This window comes from Haliotis asinina, chromosome 8 (genome assembly GCF_037392515.1).
Source record: "Haliotis asinina isolate JCU_RB_2024 chromosome 8, JCU_Hal_asi_v2, whole genome shotgun sequence".
In the NCBI taxonomy this organism is placed as follows: Eukaryota; Metazoa; Mollusca; class Gastropoda; order Lepetellida; family Haliotidae; genus Haliotis; species Haliotis asinina.
In genome coordinates, this window is record NC_090287.1 from 27,069,435 (window position 1) to 27,090,982 (window position 21,548).

The window sequence follows — 21,548 nt, forward strand, 5'->3', positions numbered from 1 at the left end:
TTAAGTCGGAATTGTGTAAACGGATAACAATGGTGGACGTGTCTTGTCGATTGTTTCCACCGGTAAGTCGCACCTGGCCGACTCTGCTGTAAATCCCGAATGTTTGAAACACGTCATATTATCCGGCCTGGCGTGTTCAGGAGAATGAAAACACGATAAAACAGGATTTAGGAGGAAAAACAGCTTTTTAAAAGTCCGAATACAAAGGCGTGAGCTGGTCAGTAGATACTGTACCACATCGCCCGTGGAGCTGGCTGGCAAACACGACCTGTTAAAATGAAGGTAGGTGCATACTATGGTACGTGAAATACATCGTTAGATTCATTTACAATATTCCTTCCCTAAAATGACAGATGTTGGTTTTAGGTAAGATTTTTACAATGACAACGACGTAATTATATAGATGCTCATATATAGAATGTATTACAAGATGTAAAATTATTGCTTAAATGATAACGTGAGTATGATAAAATCTACTTGTAATTAGGAGTTCATACGATGAGGGTTTTTATGTTTATAGTAACAAGTAGATTACGACTTGTTTCTTAACAATATCACACACACACACAGACACACACACACACACAGAGACAGACAGACAAACACACACAGACACACGCACCCGTAACCGCACCCTCACTCACACACACATTACGTATAAATATTTCACTTTGGTTTCATTACTATATTCCTTCATTTACATTCATATAGTTAATAGTTAAAACACCGAAGCATTCTTTCATGACTAAGTGCATCGTCTTTAGAATACCAGCTAGTCTCTGAAATAAACATATTTTACAAAATAAAACAGTACATAATGAAAAACATGTGTAATGAAAGGGAGACTTGAGACTTTCTTCATTTTCTGAAACTGTGGATATCTGGACTTGGCACATAATCTAGACTTGCATGGGCTTTCTTGGAAATGTTTGTTTAAGGTTCTGCATGACAGACTATGTGGTCTTCAAGTGGAACAGTGCTTTAATGACTGGTAGGGAACCTATAGTCCACAAACTGGTCCTGTCTGAGCCTACGTTGATATGTTGTATATATTTTATGACGATTCAAATCATATATAGTTTGCTAAAATGGCGCAACAGAATCTATCTCTCTTACAAGCGCGTGCACGCACACACACGCTCGCACACACAAAAGTAACCACACCTATTTCACATTCCTGTTTATTTGTTTCAGCTGATTGGAATTGCCATCCTCTTCGCCATGTCCGCACAAGCCAAGGACGACTGTACGTATTACATGTGGACACTCAATAAGGCTTAAATCACCTTTCATTGATACATTAATTCAGATTGTTACCATTAATGTGTTTGCAAGTCCTAAAATCCCGTTGATAGCAAATTATAGTACTGAAATGTACTGATTTGTACAGATGTATCCACTAGAAATAGAGCTTGGACGACTAAGTTGGAAAGACTCGACATTTTTTAGAAAGGAAGATAATATTTAATCCTTATCGTGACTAGAACAACGTAAACATTATGAATAGTTAGACTACACAAAGAGCCGTTGATGATCGAAAGTACAATAACTGGGTTAAGACAGATTTACTTTGGTTTAAGTATTACAGAAGACCAGATCCACAACTAGAAAGACATATTTAAGAACCCATCCTAAGATGGCACTGTACACTTATTGTGGTGACACCAGGTGTTTATGTTTCAGTGTGTGATCTGCCCCCGGAACAGGGGTACTGTCGAGGTTACTTCAGACGATATTACTTCGATGAGGCCACACAGAGATGTGTCGACTTCATATTTGGAGGTTGCGGTGGAAACAGAAATAACTTCGTGTTTCTCGAACACTGTCAGGAAATGTGTGAAGGCGACGCAGACGACTCATCCTCGACCAAACCGTCCTTAGTTTCCACGACAACTAATTTCACAGACACCTCTGGTAACGTCACCTTTGACTCAGATCTTGATTCTAATTCAAGCACAGAAGCGCAAAACCGAACGGCTGAGGTGTCGATCGAAGATTCAGACAATTACACCTCTGAAAACACCTCTGAGACTCTAAACGCTACGACACTTACCACCGAGGCCGACATGAATGTTACCGAGGAAGATCAAACACCCGACAGTGAAACCAGTTTTAGTAATTTCAGCCCAAGTGAACCCGACCCTTCTATTGCACCACTGAGTGTACCATTCCACGATTCTGTACCGCTGTCCTCCCCTGACTGTGCCTCCTTACCCGAGCGAGGACTCTGTAGAGGGCTCTTTGTCCATTTCTTCTACAATCCCGTGAGAGAGCGGTGTGAAGAGTTCATATACGGTGGTTGTGGAGGAAACGGGAACAACTACCAACAAGAGCGTCTGTGTCGGAAAGCCTGTTTTAAACCTGTTAATATGCATGCAGCGGCGACTCTGAAGTCTACATCATCCACCTCTGACAAATCGACATCAACAACAACCACTCACACCACGGCATCAGCATATGACCTGCCTGTCACCACAGTGACAAAAGGGACATCGGAGCAGACGACATCCGGTGCAGCTGGGTCAAGTCAGGAAACGTCATTCGAAGATCTTATAGCTGATGACACAACTGAAGCGACGTCGTTCGACAGCAAGAAACCAGAAACCGGTGTCACTGATGACTCTATTAAAGGAACGTCGCCTGATACGGTGATACAGGACTCTATCGATAACGCTGCCCTATCAGGCAACGACACAACTGCTCAGAATTTAACAGAACATCAGGAACAAACTGACTATGCAAGCGAGGAAACAACTGTAAGTAAGGACGGCCCTGGAGATGAACTCGATCAATGGACATCCGGAACCGCCTTCAGCAGTGGGAAACCAACAACTGTCTCAGCTCAAACTCCGAAGGAGGCAACTGAAGGTGTGGGCATTACACAGGTGGCAAAGGCATCGTCTTCAGGCCCATCTTCGACCGATTCAACAACGACATAAACGGACTGTGTAAATTATTGTGGGCGAAGACATGTCCTCACCATATGTCTGAATTCTTCTGACTTGGCTGATATATATTGGCACATGGCTGAATATATACACGTGAACTTTACTGATTATGCAGAGAAATGCTAATATTGTATGCTTATGATGGCAACTTGTATCAAAACTTACCTTTTGTACTTTTGTATGGACGTGTAATTTCCCCGGTGATAACACAAATATAATATAACTAAGTAATATTCTGAGCGTGTTCCCCAACAAAGTGCATTTATGCGTCGGAAGACCACAGAACCAGCAGATATAAGGTTGTAGTGCACTGACGGACCCATCACATGCTGCTGTAGGGTGTACTCTGGAGACGAACTACTATCACAATTTAGTATCACGACATATAGTATTCATCAAGAGGTTAAACTCACTAGTGTAAATGTGGCCACATACTGAGGCAACTGTTCTAATCTAGATTTTGCAAAATAGTTGATATTGTTCTAAGGTGTTATTCATATGAACTGATGAATTGTAAAACAAACTCGTAACGTTGAAAAGGTTATTGTCATGCGTTCAATAAATGATGAAACTAGGTAAAAATGGTGAATTCCTATTACAACTTTACACCAATACGCTGCTGTTCATATGCAAAATATTTGCACAGACTTTTCATCAATTGGATGCATGATCCATGTGCAATTAATATGAAAAAGGCGTACAGTTGTTTCCCCAATGTTAGTGGAGAAAGCAATCGTCGATGTAGTCATATATATGTTACAGGGAATATTATAATCAGGGAATATGTATAATCAGATAATATGTGGAATGTCTGATTCACTCAGGGAATATACATAATACCTGAAATTTTCAGGAATCATACATATTCCCTGAAACCCTTTTAACGCATATTCGAATTCCTGTGCCCTTTGCAATATGGCCACAACAAAGTTGGTATTTACGTATTGACACATGAAATAATCAAACACAGCAATGTCGTCACTCGGGTTTGAATTTAGATCTGGTTCGAGATGGACTTCAAGACCCAAACAAATCTGATTCGTTGTCACTGCGTCTATATTTACATCAAATACCTGTCCCAGTTTCAGGTGATATGACAGTTAGAGGCTCTAGGTGAGATGTTATGTAAAAAAACCTAGTAAAGTGGGTATGTGTGTTCTTGTTGGGCAAAACAACAAGGACTACCCACATGCGTACAATGTCTGAAATCACTTTATGGCTTGCCCCGCCGTGGTATTGATGGGATATTGCTAAAAGCGGCGTATAAATAGTCTCACTCACTGAATTTGTATGCTGCAAACATCTAATGATTATAAAAACAAAAATCAGTTTCAATGGACAGGTGAAACATTGTGTTAGTCACAGTCGTTCAACAGCTGAAACGTCGTTGAGAATGGAGACTGTGGAGTCTGTTGGAACAATGTGCATGTCAATATACAATACGTGATTTGAGGGGAATTGTAGGATAGCCACCCACCCCACTTCATATCGCTTTGCTGTGGAAGTCTCAACAAATTTAATGTTTATTTTGCTAGTGGCGACATGACGACATGGTGTATGGAGTCAGTAACAAGTTCAGCTGTGACGTAGCGTATACGTTCAAACAGTGCTCGTGGGATAAGGGTTTGAATATGTAACAAATAATATTTACCAACGTAGTATACAAGAACGGGATATCACCGGCATGACGTAAGTTACACTGGACATAATACAATATCTAAGATGTTCATGTTCCACAGCACATGGTGGGAGACGTACGTTTCAGTACCACGAATCCAGCTGTACCCATGGACAGTGTACACAGAGGTTGGGTGGCCCCGGTATGGAGGTGCCTATACGCTTATAGTTTCTCATAAATGCAGACGCCTGCACATTAAACACAAATGCACGTGCACTTGTATTGAGCATACCGGAAGCAGTGCCGCTAATTGGTATCAGTGATACCAGAGACGTGACTTTGTACTGCAATAGCGAGACTCCGTCACTGCACCTCAATACAGTAATTACCCTGGGAAAAAGGCCAGATGTGCAGGGACCTGTTTGACTTGGAACATATATAGCTCGTGGTTCAATCATACACGAAGTCATATGCTCTGGATTCGAGAAGTGTCTGCATCCGCCATGTTGAAAATTGTCATCTGCTTTGCTTGTGTCATATTCCTTGCTAAACTAACCCATCAGCAGGCTCAAGAAAATGGTAAGTTACACAACTTACGGCTTTGTCATGCTTGTAAGATATTCAGACTATTTACCGGCTTTCTGACACACGTTTTCTAACATCGCTAGGTCCTGTGCCATTTCAGATGATTGAAGTACATGACGTCACCCTAATATATCTTTGCCTACACTAATTAAGATGGCTGCATTGCATAAAATTACCCTGGTATTTCTTTGGGTGTACCATTTCAGATGGCCGAATTGTTTCAGGTCCCCTTAGCATTGCACTGTTTCAGCGGAGTGAGTGAGTTTAGCTTTACTCTGCTTTTAGCAATATTCTAGCAATATCACGGCGGGGGACACCGGAAATAGGCCTCATATATTGTATCCATGTGGGGAATCAAATGTTTTAACTGAAAGTAAATATCACGGGACGTTTACTTAAAAGGACAATTCTAATGAAAATCCAATGCTCGAGATTTACATGTTGACGAGAGGTACGCGTCCCTATGGGTCCCACTTGTGCTCCCTCCATGCCGAGCTATGCCTCAGTGTATATGAAACCGAATTTATGCTGGGCCTGGCAAAATCTAAACCCAGCAGTTTGTCAAAGAAGTACATTGCCAAATAACCATCAGATATGGTCAAATGTGTGATGCCTTCGCTCCCAGCCCATCTGATCTAGACAGAGACGTGAGAATGAATAACGTAGAGTGACAACCTTCATTAACCGAGATGGGTGACATGTGTTTTCTACCTTTGAGGCTGAACTGGTTCAGGTGGATACTACAGGGGCCTTTGTATGTGTTTGTGACAGATATGAACCGTTGGCCAGGATACACCTACCAGTATGCAATATCTTGATATCATCACTGTATGACACTGAATCATATATACATGCCATTGATTTGTTCGATATCGTGACTTGAAATAAGCCTAGGTTCTTCTGGTCGTAGACCTGTGAAGATCAAGACAGGAATTGATCTTCAGTAACCCATACATGTCATAAGAGGCGACTAACGGGATTGGGTGGTCAGGCTTGGTTGACACTTGTCATCGTATCCCAAATTCGTAGATCGATGCTCATGATGTTGATCACTGGATTGTATGGTCAAGACTGGTGTATTTACAGACTGCCACCATGTAGCTGGAACATTGCTGTGTGCAGCGTAAAACTAAACTCATCCACTCACTCTCATGATCGTGGATAACAGTTTTACTGAGTGTAACAGAGAGTTCGTAATGTTAATCAATACTGTTAAATAGCGTTTATTTACTTTACATTCCCCTTTATGTACAGATAGTGTTTGTATATTTGTCTTCTGCTTGCAATGTACTGCTGTAGATGAATACATTACACTATGCTCCTCTTCTCGTTTTGCCAGGTACAGAGCCCGTCGATGAAGGTAAGACACATCCTAAAGACTATGTTTTATTCTTTAGGCCGCCTACTCTTGTAGATTATAGACTGGCCCTTTCCTGTGATTATGTGAGTGCGGGTAGCTCACTGACTTGGTTGACATATGCCATCGCATCTCACTTGCGCAGATCGATGCTCAAGCTGTTGATCACTGGATTGTTTGGCTCGTTTATTTACAGACCGTCGCTACAGAGCTGCAATACTGCTGAGTGTGGCGTAAAACTCCACTCACTCACTCGATTATTTGAGTGGGTAGTTGATTTGCCTTCTGTAGTTTGTACATCCACATATTTCTCTACTGCTAGATTGTGAAATATATTTTGCATCATCGAATTACATTGTGTTCCTCTTTTCTTAAAGACAGGCTTATCTTCTTGTCCTTCTGTTTATAACTAGCTCGAATACTACTTTAGATGAAGACATTACCGTTTGCCTCTTTTCTCGTCTTTTCAAGGTGCAAAGCCCGTCGAAGGTAGGACGCATACTGCCGATTGTTTTCAATTCTTTCAACTGCTCCTTGCTTCACGAACTGAATTGCATTATATTACTCGCGAGACTGTATGAAATTACGTCTCTCTTTAGTTCATAACTTGTGTACTTTTTCAGACATCATGATTAGTTTCATATACAAACAATATTGCAAGATTTTCTTATGTTTTAAATGCCTTAATTACATTAAAACAACTTTGTATTGGTTTCTTATGAACCTTTTTAAGATATCTGTTTTCAAAGTTATTGCTCGGGTTGATTTTAGATTGCTGAAGTAATTTATATTGCTGCACTCAAGGGCAAAAGAAACGATACCACATTATTGAAGGTGATTGTGAGGAGATGATAAAAGACAAACAGAAAATCAGTGTTGTAGTTTGAAGACAAATAAACTAGTGGCCAAAAATAAAAACGACTGTAAACTGTTAAAATAATTGGCAGTCTGTTTGAAAATAGTGAAAAAAAACACATCTCACGAACACAACATGTCTATTCCCAGAGAACAGTTGCACTTGCATTTCGTTTTTTGTAAAAAACCCCGAATTCACACGAATAAAACGGAAACTGTACACAAAGTTACCCGTATCAAATTAGGGTGTAAATGCTAAACAGATTTATTCTCTTACATCATTTTAATGCCTCGTTTAACATCAGTGCAGAGGGAGAGAGCAATATATGTTACAAATGGAACAGATACAAGAACATGTGGCCAGGACCATGGGATGCTGCAAATCTACCATCGGAAGACTTGTCACTCGTGTACGGTAGACAGGACAAAGAGTGGTATAGTGAAGGTCACTTCCTAAAAAGAGGATCTATATTAACGGCTGTTTCACTTTATGAGCTGATACGTCACTGTGACGTCATCAAAAACTAACAGCACTGGACATCCAGTCAGCAGACAGACTGTGTCCAGACGATGGTCTCCGTGCCAATCGACCTTTCATGGGCATGACGTTGACGTGCCAACACCGACATATAAGACTGAAATAAATCAGGACTCTGCGACAGTGGCAGCAGCGAAACTTGCGAAGAGTGAACTGTATTGACGAGCGCAAGTTCCAGCTCTTCAAGACCTGTCCCCAACTGAGCACCTTTGGGAATAACTGGGACGTTATATTTGGAAACGCCAAAATCAGCCATTGACGAGGAACGCTCTGGCAGCCGCCCTGCAAAAGGAATGCGTCGGATCCCTAATCACCTATACCCAGTTCGACGCCGGGTTCGACGCATGCATCACTGCTAGGGGTGGCCACACCCGGTATTGAAACTTGTAACAGCTCCGAATCGATTTAATTCATTAGTGATCGAATACTATCCATATGTCCTGTATTCGATCACTCAAGTATGCATTCGTAAATACTCGTATCTTTCCGTCACCTACAAGAAGACTCGTAACCCTCTCGTACGCCATTATTGCCAAGAATCTTGGCAAACCAATCAAATCGCGCGTAGTAAAACGCATTTCAAAACATGAAAATGGCGGAACCGATGAACTTAGAAGCTTCACTAAACTATACAAAGCACAATTTAAATATAAACTTTAAGCTAAAGGATGAACTACTTTCAACACTGAAACATATTTGGAAAGGGAATGGCCGTCTTCGTTTTTTTGCTCACGAGATGTAGAATATTCTTATAGTCATGTTTGTTATCTTTCCTTGATAATAGTGATACGGTTTTCATCCTCATACCCGTTTGCGCTTAGACAGGACCCAGTCGTAAACATGACCACGGGAGTGGTACGAGACGCCATCCGTCTTGCCGGAATGACACGAGTAGTGACACGAATGTTAAGTATGATGAGATAAGTCAATGTCAGTGACGCAGAGACACTCATGTGAATCAATCGAGTGTGGTCACCACTGGCATCGATACATGCTCGTACACGACGTCGAACTGATGAGGTCAGACGTCTGATCACGTGAAGAGGTTTCCTGTTCCATTCCTCCCTCAAAACTTGGATGAAGGTTTGTCTGTTCACCGGGGTGATCTGTCTGGCCAAGATGGTCAAGCAAATGTTCAGTGGGTCGATGCACTCGTTGCCTGCCGTCAGGTCTGTTCAGGAGGTATCTGCTTTCATCAGTAAATAACACTCTGTCCCATTGTCTGTGCTGCCAACCTTGAACGATCTATCACACACGTCGACGTCGATGTAGACGCCTAAGTGTTACGTCACGGTAGGGTCTGTCGGCTCGGATACAATGCTGATGACGTCACAGTGAGGAATCGGTTGTGCAAATGCAGCGTTCACAAGTACCGGTCCTCAGCTGGGGTCGTAACCCTTGGTCTGCCACTCCTCGGCTTGTCCTGTGTCTAAATGTCTGTTTGCAACGGGTCATCAGACTGGTTATTGTATTGTATTGTTATCTACAACCGAAGATCCTGTTGACGTGATTGTGGGTGGCGCCAAGATGGATCATGCCAATATCTCTCTTTTCTGTCGATAATCTCGGCATGGTCACAAATGTAATCGTTACATGTAGATGCCGACAAACATTTTCATGTGCTTTTATACCTAATATTGTCACGTGTGTCATGTGTACACCCTCACGAAACTATTGTGAATAAGTTCACATTTCTGGCTTCTTGCCTTGCACGTGCATCGTTTTTCTCAGCGAGTCAGCTTTGTTGCGTTCGGGTGAATGTGTCTAGCATAAATCCCAAAAGTATCGAAGTCCAAATAAAAATATTATTTTAAAAGTATGGTTTCTTTAGGCCCCGAGTGTACTAGTCTTTTATTTGCAGGTAGTATTACTTTAGATGTCTGAGTTAAATTGAACTGAATTTCCCTTGCATTGCTAGTTTGTGTACCTGTTTAGATGGCTTGTTTTTATTCAATTTGAATGAAATGAAAATGGACATTTGCCTTAATAAAACGTTTTATAGGGCGCAAGTAGACTAGTGGAGGACCGTTCTCAATCTGACCATTCACAGTCACAGACCATTACTGTTGTGTCCGATGCAATTATCTGTTGTGACTGTGTTTCATTTGAATATTAGAGCTAATACTCAACATGTCTTTAGTCGTTCTAATTAACCCCGCGCTTCTCTGAACGTATAGCTGGCTGTATTCATCTAGACAACTGATTTAGATTACATTGTAGGGGCTGCATTTTCCCTTCTGTCCAGTACGGCGCGTACTATTGCAGATGGATACATTACTCAATGCTTCTTTTCTTGTTTTGTCAGGTGCAAAGACCCCCGATAAATGTAAGTTCCATACTACGGACTCTTTAATTCTTTTAAGCTCATTCTAACCACGCCTCTAATTGTGTAGAATTGTATCAGACAGTACATCTCACCCTGGTGGCTGCCCGTGTTTCCCTTCCAGTATTGTCCGAATGGATTGGCAGAGCGCAACCTCTTTCTGTTGTGCCTTAAGCATAGATCTAGAATTTAGATAGCGATTGTACCATGAATATATAACATACCATGGTATACCGTGTTCCACAGTGACTTTCTGGACACGTAAATATCCGGGTTAGAATTGATCTTCAGCAACCCATGCTTGTCGAAGGAGGGACTGACAGGATCGTGTCGTCTGGCTCGCTGACGTATGTCATGCATGCCAATTAAATAGATCGATGCTCATGATGTTGATCACTGAATTGTCTGCTTCGGTCTCGATTATTAACAGACAGTCGCCATAAAGCTGAAATATCGCTCAGTGCAAACTGAAACAGTAATTTTCTGATCATCAGCAAGGTGGTTTTTTCAAAGTAACACAAATGAGTTTACTTCTGTTTCCCTCAGCACTGTGTAACCTGAGGCCTGAGGTTGGCCGCTGCAAGGCTATGTTTCGTCGATTCCACTTCAACCCTACCACACAACAGTGTGAGATGTTTGTCTACGGTGGCTGTGGCGGCAACGCAAACAACTTTGAGGACATCACCGACTGCCAGAAAGCCTGTCCCTCGTTGCAGTGAAAGAAATGGAAGCCAAAATAACACGTAAATAAACTATAAATCTTGACATCACATATCGATTTATTGTTATATTCACGTCAGGTTAACTGATGGCAAGATTAAACGTCAAACGATGACCTCAACAACAACAAAAATAATAATATCTTTGTGTATTCTGTGGTTGCCTGTTCTTATTCAAAGTGGATTCAATGACCAGCATGTCCTCTGAAATTTGATGATACCTGCTGAGTGAATGAGATTAACGTGAAAGGAAATCCCAAAGTGGCTCAGCTCTCAGGCATTACGATAAAACCCATTCTGATGGCTGTATCTGGATGGCCAAGTCTCATTCTTTCATTTGTTGTTGTTCAGATTTGTTATCTAATTCAGCTATACCGTATTCTACTGTTGATTCCAACTTGAGACATGAAATGATGTCTCTATCAAGGGGAAATACCATATTGCTACGGTTGGAGTTTGGTGTAGTGTAGGGTAGGGAAGGGGAGGGTGATCGTTTGGTTATTTCTGGAAATGAAGTTCCAAAACAAAGTTCCAGGGGACAGTATCTAATGAACCTCATAACAACCAAGGGGGTTAATGGCAGCACCTGAAATTCCAAATGATATGTCAAGATTGTCTGCGTAACAGATTCCACTGAGAGTAAAAGAAAAACAAACTACAAATTTGTCTGAACTGATCAGTGACAATCAGCGTCAGTGATGACACCTGAGAATCTAGAGAAACTATTGTTAGGTATTTATCTGCCAGTCGGCCCACGATGACTCGCAATCAGCGAAGTCACTGCGTTGAACGGCCCGTTGCATATTGTCGCCTCGACGACAAACGTGCTATTAGTTTTTAGAGGATCATTTCTAACCTGGACTCACCACAGTTATATGATAATATAGACTGGTGAGGGGTGGGTGTCAAGACTAGCTTAACTCGTACCATTTCAACTAACGCCAAGGGGAGAGAAACTGTTTTGATCTACTACAGTATAAATATATTGTTTTACTCCAAAAAGAGATCTTATCTGAACATTAGCCAGTATATTTTTAATTTGTAGTGCTGTGTTTTTATGAAAGTGAGTTATACAGTCACTATCCCCAAATGGTGAGCTGCGTTCTAGGTCACTGGGTCATAATTAACATTTGTATACTTGTGATAAAGTGTGAATAAGAGTGCATGTAGAGGACTTCAGTCTTACTCGACAATGAATTACATATGTTACATGTGGTCTCACCTTATGCAAGTGAGTTTGATAAAAATTGCCTATGTTTGCTCAGCAGAATATGGGTACCCGGGGAAATATTGATCAGATTGTTTGACCGCTTCGAGCCTGCATTGTGCATGAAGCAATGCGCATGATCAATGGACTATTATCAACCAGTCGTTGAGAAGATGTTCTACTAAAGAGAAGTACATTTTGACAGACTTTCATTTTTTTTAAATCCCTACTTCTACTCCTTGCCACAGTCACTGAAACCTTCACATCAAATAACAAAACAACAGCACAACAACAAACTAACAAAAGAAATAATAAAAAAACGACAAAGAATAAGACAAAACAACAAATAAAATTCTACCCCCAATAAACAGCAACTACAACCTATAAAAATAAAAACATAAGAACATAAAAAAAAAGATAAAGAAATCTCACGAAAAACGAAAACAACCAAACACAAACACCACGTTTTCTTCTATTCATAGTCTTTTAGGTTTTAAACCATTGTGTACCCTACTCGTCTACTTCTGAAAACCAAGGAGGATTTTACTGCCCCTTCATAAACCGCTCAAAACATGTAACATTGACAATAATGACAACAGGTATGTCAGTTACGAATCCCACACGTACCCCGATTACTCTATCATAACCATATACTTACCCCTTTTTGTCCCTAGCTTTAACGGAAGTAAACATGTCGATCTTTGTTTTAATGCCATTCGGAAAGCCCCGTGTAATACAAAGCCTTCACTAGCAATTACAAACATTATGTTTCATATTCTGGCTACATTTGGCTCACTAGATTATATATGTGGTTCCTGAAAAGTTCCTGTTGTGATGTTAATTGCGACTATCCTAAATGCCTTAAATACGTTGTCATGGTTACACCTCTCACATAAACAACACAAACACTTGAACCAATGAGATGTGGTACATAAGATGCTGAGTAAACACTGTATAAGTAAATCTCTCATTTTTAAAAACCCCGACTCGTGCCTGTAGTTCTGTTATTTATTTCGCAGTTTTATCTTCATTATTTTAGTATTCAAGCAGAATAGATTGTTGTACAGGACGACATCTGGATCATGTACATGATGACAAGTCCTTATGGATGATCAACTTCTCCACTGTGCAATAAAGAAGTTCATCATTCACAAAGACGTGACACTTCTAGACAACCTCTAGAACGTCTCTCAAACAGCCCAAGTACGCACACTTCGTTAGCCAGGAACAACCCAATAGCTCCGTGTTTGATATAGGAAGTTATTTCATTGTGTGGTCAGACCAAGTGGCCAGATTCACTCTATCAGTCATGGGGTGGTCTTGTCAGGACTCACGTTTTACTGAGCCTTTCGTTAAAAGACAAACAAATCACAGAATATTAGAACCTCAGATGCTGGCAAGGCTAGAACCTGTAGCCTTCTATAGGGACTGCGATATGGAAGGATGACAGTATATGGACGAACAACTTCTTCATTTGCTGTGAGAGCGCGATCACATGCTTGATACCGATGCTAGACCCTACACCGAAATGTCGCTCTCACAACAATAAAAAAGTTGCTCATCCATATATTGTCCTCCTTCCTTTCCTCCTCAACCTCAAAACGCCTCTCGAAGAAGCTTTAGATCTGTTTTGGGGCCAATTTGTAGGTATATATTTGCGTTTACACCATGAAGTAAGGATACAATATATTCAGAGGGCAACTTTATTGATGTACATTGAGATTAACAGTATGAGCCGACTTTCCTAGGGTAAAAGTCTTCTTAAGGGCCGGAACCTCCTTGCCTCGGACTCTCACTATAACTTCATAATCACCATGGAAACCCCTGACCTTGAAGGCATTTCCAGACTGAGACAAAGTGTGAGTCTCGTTTGTCATCCATTGTTTCTCTGTGAGGTCCAGGTATCGTTGTCCTGCTGCATTCACCTGAGGCAAATAATGCGGAAGTTGCAATGCGGGGACAAGGTGAGAGAGCTGTCTAAGCCTGGTGACTTCAGTACTGTAGTAAACGAAAGGTGCTTGGACCGATTCCCAGTTGTGACCAGGTATGAAAAACCTTAGAGCTAAAACTGCTTTCAGGCTCTTCCAGTGTTGTCACAACCCGTAGTGTGCAGTTCACAACAATGTGAACCTAAAACGACCCACTCATCTATTGGTAAATGACCCCATGCTGGACACACGAACACGTGCACCTAGTTGTGGGCACACTATGTGTCCCATTTCACCCAGCTGCAAATGGGCACCTTGTGTGGCTGAGGCTGAGTGATAACTCGCTGTAGCTACAGTTGAATACACTGCAGGGATTTGAGATGGTTAATAAAATAATGCCAGAAACATCCGTTGATTAAGGGAATACTCTAGCGCCTTGAGCATGTACTACTTGCGTGGATATGTGCGCTATGTATATTGCCACAGAACACAAGTAGGACCATTGGATTCTATTCAACAATATTCCACATTCTACACTAACACGCCATTTACCAAATCACAGAACTTCATAAACGATCCAGTTAAATCACTCCACAAGGTGTGAACGTATAAAAGGTACTGCATCTTACCAGGACTCAATCCGTCAAATACCATACAACGTTTTGAGAGAGAGAGGTCGCAAGTGCTAGATGTAAAAGTACCTGCCGGGAAATGTTAAGGACCAAGGGTGCAAGTACGTACACTTAAATTTTGCTGTCGGTGTCAAATGCATACAGTGAACGTTTACTGTGGTGAGGAGGATTCAAGCACGTACCCTGAAGGAGCTGCCAGTGACGAGGGTTTAAAGCACGTACCCTGAAGGAGCCGCCGGTGACGAGGATATACAAGTACGTACCCTGAAGGAGCTGCCGGTGACGAGGATACACAAGTACGTACCCTGAAGGAGCTACCGGTGACGAGGGAAGCAGGCTCTCCGCGGTAATGGTTATTGCTCCAGAACCCCCAGAACATAATCCCTTCGACAGCGGGGTGCCCGTAGAAGGCCCTAAACGCCGTCTCATACCAGTCGGCCCGGATCTTCTCGTCAGTCTGATACACGTCTAACTCCGTCACCCAGATGGGTACTCCAGCCTGGGCTATGGTATCCAGATGTTCCTGTAGCAGTAGGAACAAGGGTGATACGAGCGCGCGTGCGCACACACACACACACACACACACACAATACGTCGTGGTACTAGTGGAATATGGGTAAAATCGCATTATTTGCAGCGCACGGACGTGTCCATACGTACGGTATCATAGATGATACTGAATAATATAATTACACGATCATACGATCCTTACACGATCAGTGATAACATAGCACACACTGATTAGCAACAACGTACCTTGATCAACGTGGGGTCTGGTCTGACATTGTCAGCAAAGTGGCATTGCACACCAACTCCATACAGTCCCACGTTAGAGTTTTTAAAGCGAATAGCTTGATCCCTGTATGCCTGAAAAAGGATATACAGAATATTTCTAAATGATGATATATATATATATATATGATTTCGTACGATTCCGACTATATCATGAGCACATGTTTATGCATCACCCTCAAATAGTGATGCTATCAAGTGGTCGAGAAAAGATCAGCGAATCCTTCGTCACTTAGCACCCGTCTAAACAAAAGCAAAGCCTTTTCAGTTGTTTATCTAAATAAAATGCATGGAACAAGTCAGAACAAGCACCTGGATCTGACATAATTTGTCACCGATGCGTCAAATTTAGATTTAAATTCATTCTGCTTTTGACAAAGGTCCGGGTTGGGCTATACATTTCTTGACGGGCCTTCCCACATACCGTTGTGAACCCTCCATCAGCAACAACGTTGTAGTCATTGAGGAACAGCTTCACATTGGGACCCGCTTTGTGAGCTATACGGAATATTTCTAGGTTGTAGTCTCTGTCGTTGAGAGTGTTCTGGAACCAGAAGCCGTGGAGGTTCTCGTTGTTGACGTCCCAGTGTTCGACCCTAGAAAGTAAGCATCAGTGTGAAATCAGTGACAGCCATGCACAAATATAGTTGAAATGTATATAATTTGTCTCATTTTGGTGTGTGGCGTGCCACATGAAGTTATCGTATTTGAAAGGTAGAATAGTAGAACATACAGTGAAACTACTTGGGGGCCAGTGATTAACGCCCTCATGACGGTGACAGTTTGGAATGTGTGCCTACAGTTAAAGGTGTGTTTTCATGAATCGTAAGTCAAGACTGCGCCAACCCTCTTATTTCATCTTATCTCACTGATTCCCTTAAGCCACGGAGAACGTGTTAGGTGAAATCTATGAGTGTAACAGTAACGAACAGGTCTTTGGTTCTGTTGACGATGTCATGAATCCTGTGACGGACAGTCTGCCGCAAGGTGTTCCCTGTCATAGGTCGAACCCATTGTGGGACGAATTGAGGCACAGACCATACGATGTTGTGGGCGCGGACCTTCAATCTGACAAAGGGAAAAACGTAATACTTCTGTTAACGATGGCTTGATTTTCATGGAACATACCGAAAACAAAAAATTCAGAATACACTAAATATCACGATAACCAGTGACTTATATATCTAGTTACTTGTTAAAGCCCCGAGTGAAACTGAAGCAAATAGTTCTTTCGGACTGAGTAATATTTCTGATCAGCTTCAAATGATGGATGTATGTTCTCAACATTACAAAATGAATTTAAAATATAACACTTTATAAATATTTAATGACCTTATTTCAATAAGTTTATGTTACCTCCGTCATGATGTTGAAGAAGTTGTGTGTAATCATGCATGTATTCACACAATATAAAACAGTACGTTACGTTTATGAATAACACAACATCAGAACTTACCCATTTGATCTGAGCTTCTTGATGGCATTAATCGGTGTGTCGTAATCTATGTGACCCTGGGGTTGAAAACGAAATTTCCTGATTTAAAACCACTCGAATACATATCTGTACAAAACCATTTTTAAACGTCTCTATCATGAATGTTGAATGATAGTTATAATAAGAACACACCTGTTGTCGCTCCATCAGATCCCACTTGATTGCATTTTGTGTCACTCCCCAGTTGAAATGTTTGTTGATGAAATCCTGGTACCTCTGGTCACCGCTGAGGTAGTCTTTGCACGTCACGGCAGTGCCAAACGGAAATGCCTTCTTTGTTTGCACGACCTCATAATGAAATGTAAGTAGGATTACAACAGCAAGATAACAAATTCATCGGTCTGATCAATAATTGGGTTTATTATCAGGAAAGTTTAAAACTTACATAAAGAAACTACCAGTCTCTGTTATACAACGGACCATCACTCATGGCACAATGAGTTTGCTAAAAGGTAAACATTTTACTCTTGTTCTGAAAAACAAGACGTCTCTCTCTACCCGTGTATTTCTCCTTATATTATGAGTTTCAGTGTATCGTTCTGGTTGGAACTTAGCATGGTGTACATGTGATCACTATGCCAGTTTGTGTTGGCCAACAGTCACAATATGAGACAACGCAGAGCTCTCCAGCGTAAGGCATGAGACATAAAAATAGCTCTGCATCACTCAATAATAATACACTCACGTCTATTTCAACATCGGTGGACTTTACCCCTCCAGAAAGTGTAACTCTGGAAAAGAAAGTAACAATGTCCATAATTAAATATGAAGTACAAAAGGAATTTTAACATCGGTAGCTCATCACTGCCATCAGTACATTCCAAGCACATAGTGATGTATTCTCTGAATTCTGATCAATAGTTTTTCAAAGCAGATATGAAGATATATCGGGGGTATTCACTCCATGATCTATTTATCGATATTCAAAGACCTCAAGGTCACAAGTAATACAGACATAGACATTGAATATCCAGACTATCCAGGATGAATATCTTCTTTACTTAAATGTCCATTTTTCTCAATTTTTAAAGACCATGTATATCCCGTATGCTACTTTAGCGATCGTAATGTGAAATTTCGACATCTGTTATAGATATGTGATAGCATATATAAAATAGATCAATCAATAACACAAAACATGTCTATGTACATACACCACGCGCTACAATATAGAATCGGTATGTGAGTAATCGTAAATACTGAGTGAACACCTGGGGTGTGTACTACTGGGACGAGTCGTCTAATGTCCATGAATAGAGGATGATGCAAGGAGAAAAACCAATGGATGCATTATATTTTCATGAATATTCTGTGTGACCTTTTAAGGAGCCTCAGACTGACTGTCAGTACATATGTCCAGTCTCAATGTATGTCCTCATCATCAACAATGTTGCATTTGAACATTTTATGTGTCTATACAGTACTATTTTCATGTAACATTTGTATATTCTGTCTGTTATGACCAAGCTCTAACCTGTGGATACACCAGCTATTCTTCACATTTTCTTGAGGGTCAACACTTCTCATCAGAGTTATAATTGGATAAAACTAAACACGGATAGACATTTATGTTAAAATGTCTTGACTATCCTTAGAGGCAAATTACTTAATCTATGGCAACGATACGGGATGTTCTTACTTGAAATTGATGTCACTTTTCCTGACTCTATCAATGACTGCATCCGACTCGCCCCTCCAGTTGGTGTTTTCTGTTAGATCCGTCAAGGAGATGGAATCCACGATAAAGTTGACTCCGGGGGAAGGACCCTGCCAGTACAACCTACTGGACTTCACGTCTGGATGTACAGGACAAGAACGTTAACACTGGGTGACTTCACATCTGGGTGTACAGGACAGCAACGTTTACATAGGGGGACTTCACATCTGGTTGTACAGGTCAACGTTTACACAGGTTACTTCACATTTGGGTGTACAGGCCAAGAACGTTAACACAGGGATCACATCTTTGTGTACAAAAGACAAGAGAGTTTACACAGGGGGACTTCACATCTGGCTGTACAAGACATGCACGTTTACACAAGGGGGCTTCACATCTGGGACTACAACGTTAACGGAGCAGGTCATGTCTATTCGATTTCCTTGTATAGTTTTATTTTTTTATAACTACATTATTTAAGCACAAAGGACAAAATTTATGGATGTTAACCTGTATATTATAACGTGTTCCACACAATAAAAGATTGACATGTACGTTTTTCTCCTTTATGTTTATCACTTCGTAATGGACTATATCATTGATCGCGTAATATATACTTGTAACTGTTTATAATTTCATACACACCCATGAAATACAATTTAGTTTTCAAGACGTCATCTTATTTTGTTCTAAAAGTTTTAAGCATTTTAGTTCGCGACGACTGGAGAGGAATCAAGCGTCTGTCAAAGCGTTAGATAGCCTGACCTTGTGCCGGAATGTCGAAGTCTCCTTTGACTTGAACCCAGCCATCACTGACCCTGGTCAGCGGATTGAAAGCGGCGGATATATACGTCTTCCTCCCATCTGGTAAGGATAAGGATAAGGATAAGGATAAGGATAAGGATAATGTCATTGTGGTTCAAAGTGCTGGAAATCTAACCATTGATCCAATTTTTTATATACTGGACAAAAAAGTTAGGGGCATTTGTACATTTTGAAATTATAAATAATGATGTACTTTTTTCATTGATATACAGATAAAGTATCAGTCATAAAACTTATTTTGCAACTTGACTCACCAATTGTGTCCAAGGGTACGTACCTCGAACAGACCTCTTGAATGAAGGATTATGTATATCATACAAGTATCACTGTAATCCCTCATAAGACTTGATTGTTCCTGTGTATGGGCCACTGGCCTCTTATACAGCAATAAAAACCTGAGTCAGCGAACGTCGTTTTGAACGGTAATCCGACTGCATCACGACTGAGACAAATACTTTCCTAATCCTAATCCAGGGCCTGAATCATAAGTTTGTTTTATTACACGTGCTCACGAGAGTCACAGATTTCTGTTTTCCCCCAGCAGCTATATGGCTCGAATATTACTACAAGTGGCGTAAAAACACAGACACTCGCTCACCTCACATTCACTCACTCACTCACTCAATATATTACCATTAAACGTAACTTCTACGTCCATTCCGATGTTTTGACCGATCTCATGAGGAAGATCATTCAAGAGTTTTGCATATCCAGAGACGCGGTACCTGCCGCTTGGCTTCACATTAACCAACGTCTGAGACGGACCATTCCAGTCTTGTGTTCTTCAACAAACATAATTAATTTGAGGAGGACGTGTCATTTATTCCATAAAAGTCAGTATATTGCATATACAATTAACAACAACAATAAATTCATTTGTTACCTAACACAAGACAGATTTAGTCTATTTCGAATGTGAGGAATTTAGCAAGATTTATTGAAGATTTGACGCCAAATTGTCGAAGCCTGATCGAATTATATATCTGGAAGAATGTTATAAGTGGCATGATGGCAATCCTTCCTTCTCTGAAAAAGAAAGATTAATAATAACCAAATAAGGAGATACTACATATAGTTGTTCAACCCCACCTTCCAGTGACCTTGACAGCATGTTGTCCTTGATGATGGATAGTGGTCAGCTCGCATTTGAAGCAACAACAGTCCCAGTGGGTCATCGACTCGATCTCACCATTTAGTAACAGATTCTGCCCCAGCACCAGGGGCAGCATACTGACCAATATAGTCCACCTCATCACAGATGTGGTAAATATCAGTAAACAGCAAGATGTCTGCTGGTGTCTAACAGCACGCACAGCAGGACCTCTGTGTCCGTATTTATAGACATACGTGTCCTAGGTAATGACCTACCGCTACATTGAGTTGTCAACGTGTGCTCTTTGACATGCTTCTTATCTCATCAGGTGAGAATTGTAAGAAACTAGATCGAAGACACGGCTCTCCAACCTCTCCGAGGCGTCGCTATTCGCGTTCAGCTGTCCTTACTCGCGCAAAGATCCGCTGATTGCTGGTTGGAATCCCGGATTCGCCCTTATTATTAACCATGGTTGTCAGTAGTGATGGTGAAACGGTACGCTCTTTCGGCATATGAGGTACCGTTTAATAACATCGAAAAAAACCAACACCCTTAATTCCTAAATGAACAAAAGTCTCATTTTATGACGAGATAGAAATGACGATAAAGAAACCCCAAATACCGTTTTTGTTTATTGCATTGCTGTTTACCGAACCGAAGGCAAGGTGCCGCGTTTCCACTAATACCGCAATATACGTTTTAACCCCTAGCCAGTACGATTTTCTTTACCAAGGTAGTAGATCATGGTAATACTGTTACTAAACATTAGCCAAGCACTCTGTCCTTGGTAAAGTTAAATTCTGGCTTAAAATTTCATGTTTCCAGTCCTTTTTCACTCAAATGTATAAATGCTTTTCAAATCATCTTTGGAAATGGTTGTTTCCACGAATCTGCTGTTGAAACAAGGCAGGTTTGGAGGTGAGATTTTAAATCATTACATATCAGATGTCTGCAGTGTGGTTGTCTCTGGTAGACT

At 41.0% G+C, this 21,548-nt stretch overlaps 2 protein-coding genes across 2 annotated transcripts; one reads left to right on the forward strand and one right to left on the reverse strand.

Annotated features, from left to right (window-relative positions):
• The first annotated feature begins 276 nt into the window (after positions 1-276).
• Positions 277-2,939, forward strand: LOC137295191 (tissue factor pathway inhibitor-like). The gene is made up of 3 exons (XM_067826512.1): positions 277-282; positions 1,195-1,246; positions 1,684-2,939. Exons 1-3 carry the CDS (start codon positions 277-279, stop codon positions 2,937-2,939), a joined length of 1,314 nt encoding a protein of 437 aa, XP_067682613.1.
• Positions 2,940-13,835: 10,896 nt separating this feature from the next.
• LOC137294086 (uncharacterized) lies at positions 13,836-20,980 on the reverse strand. Its single transcript, XM_067825026.1, has 12 exons — positions 20,569-20,980; positions 20,113-20,261; positions 19,420-19,518; positions 18,637-18,793; positions 17,683-17,728; positions 17,130-17,285; positions 16,959-17,014; positions 16,433-16,570; positions 15,927-16,098; positions 15,467-15,577; positions 15,015-15,233; positions 13,836-14,075 (listed from the first exon to the last, which is right to left on the reverse strand). Exons 1-12 carry the CDS (start codon positions 20,730-20,732, stop codon positions 13,854-13,856), a joined length of 1,689 nt encoding a protein of 562 aa, XP_067681127.1. The 5' UTR covers positions 20,733-20,980; the 3' UTR covers positions 13,836-13,853.
• Between the last annotated feature and the right edge of the window lie 568 nt (positions 20,981-21,548).

Excerpts from the sequence above, each read along its gene's own strand:
- LOC137295191 (XM_067826512.1), top strand. Across the intron at positions 1,247-1,683 it reads CGCACAAGCCAAGGACGACT|TGTGTGATCTGCCCCCGGAA; the intron begins GTACGTATTACA and ends TTTATGTTTCAG.
- LOC137294086 (XM_067825026.1), bottom strand. The coding sequence starts at position 20,732 with ATGAGGTGGACTATATTGGTCAGTATGCTGCCCCTGGTGCTGGGGCAG. Across the intron at positions 18,794-19,419 it reads CTTCGACATTCCGGCACAAG|ACGTGAAGTCCAGTAGGTTG; the intron begins GTCAGGCTATCT and ends CTGTACATCCAG. Across the intron at positions 15,578-15,926 it reads CTGATGGAGGGTTCACAACG|GCATACAGGGATCAAGCTAT; the intron begins GTATGTGGGAAG and ends ATCCTTTTTCAG.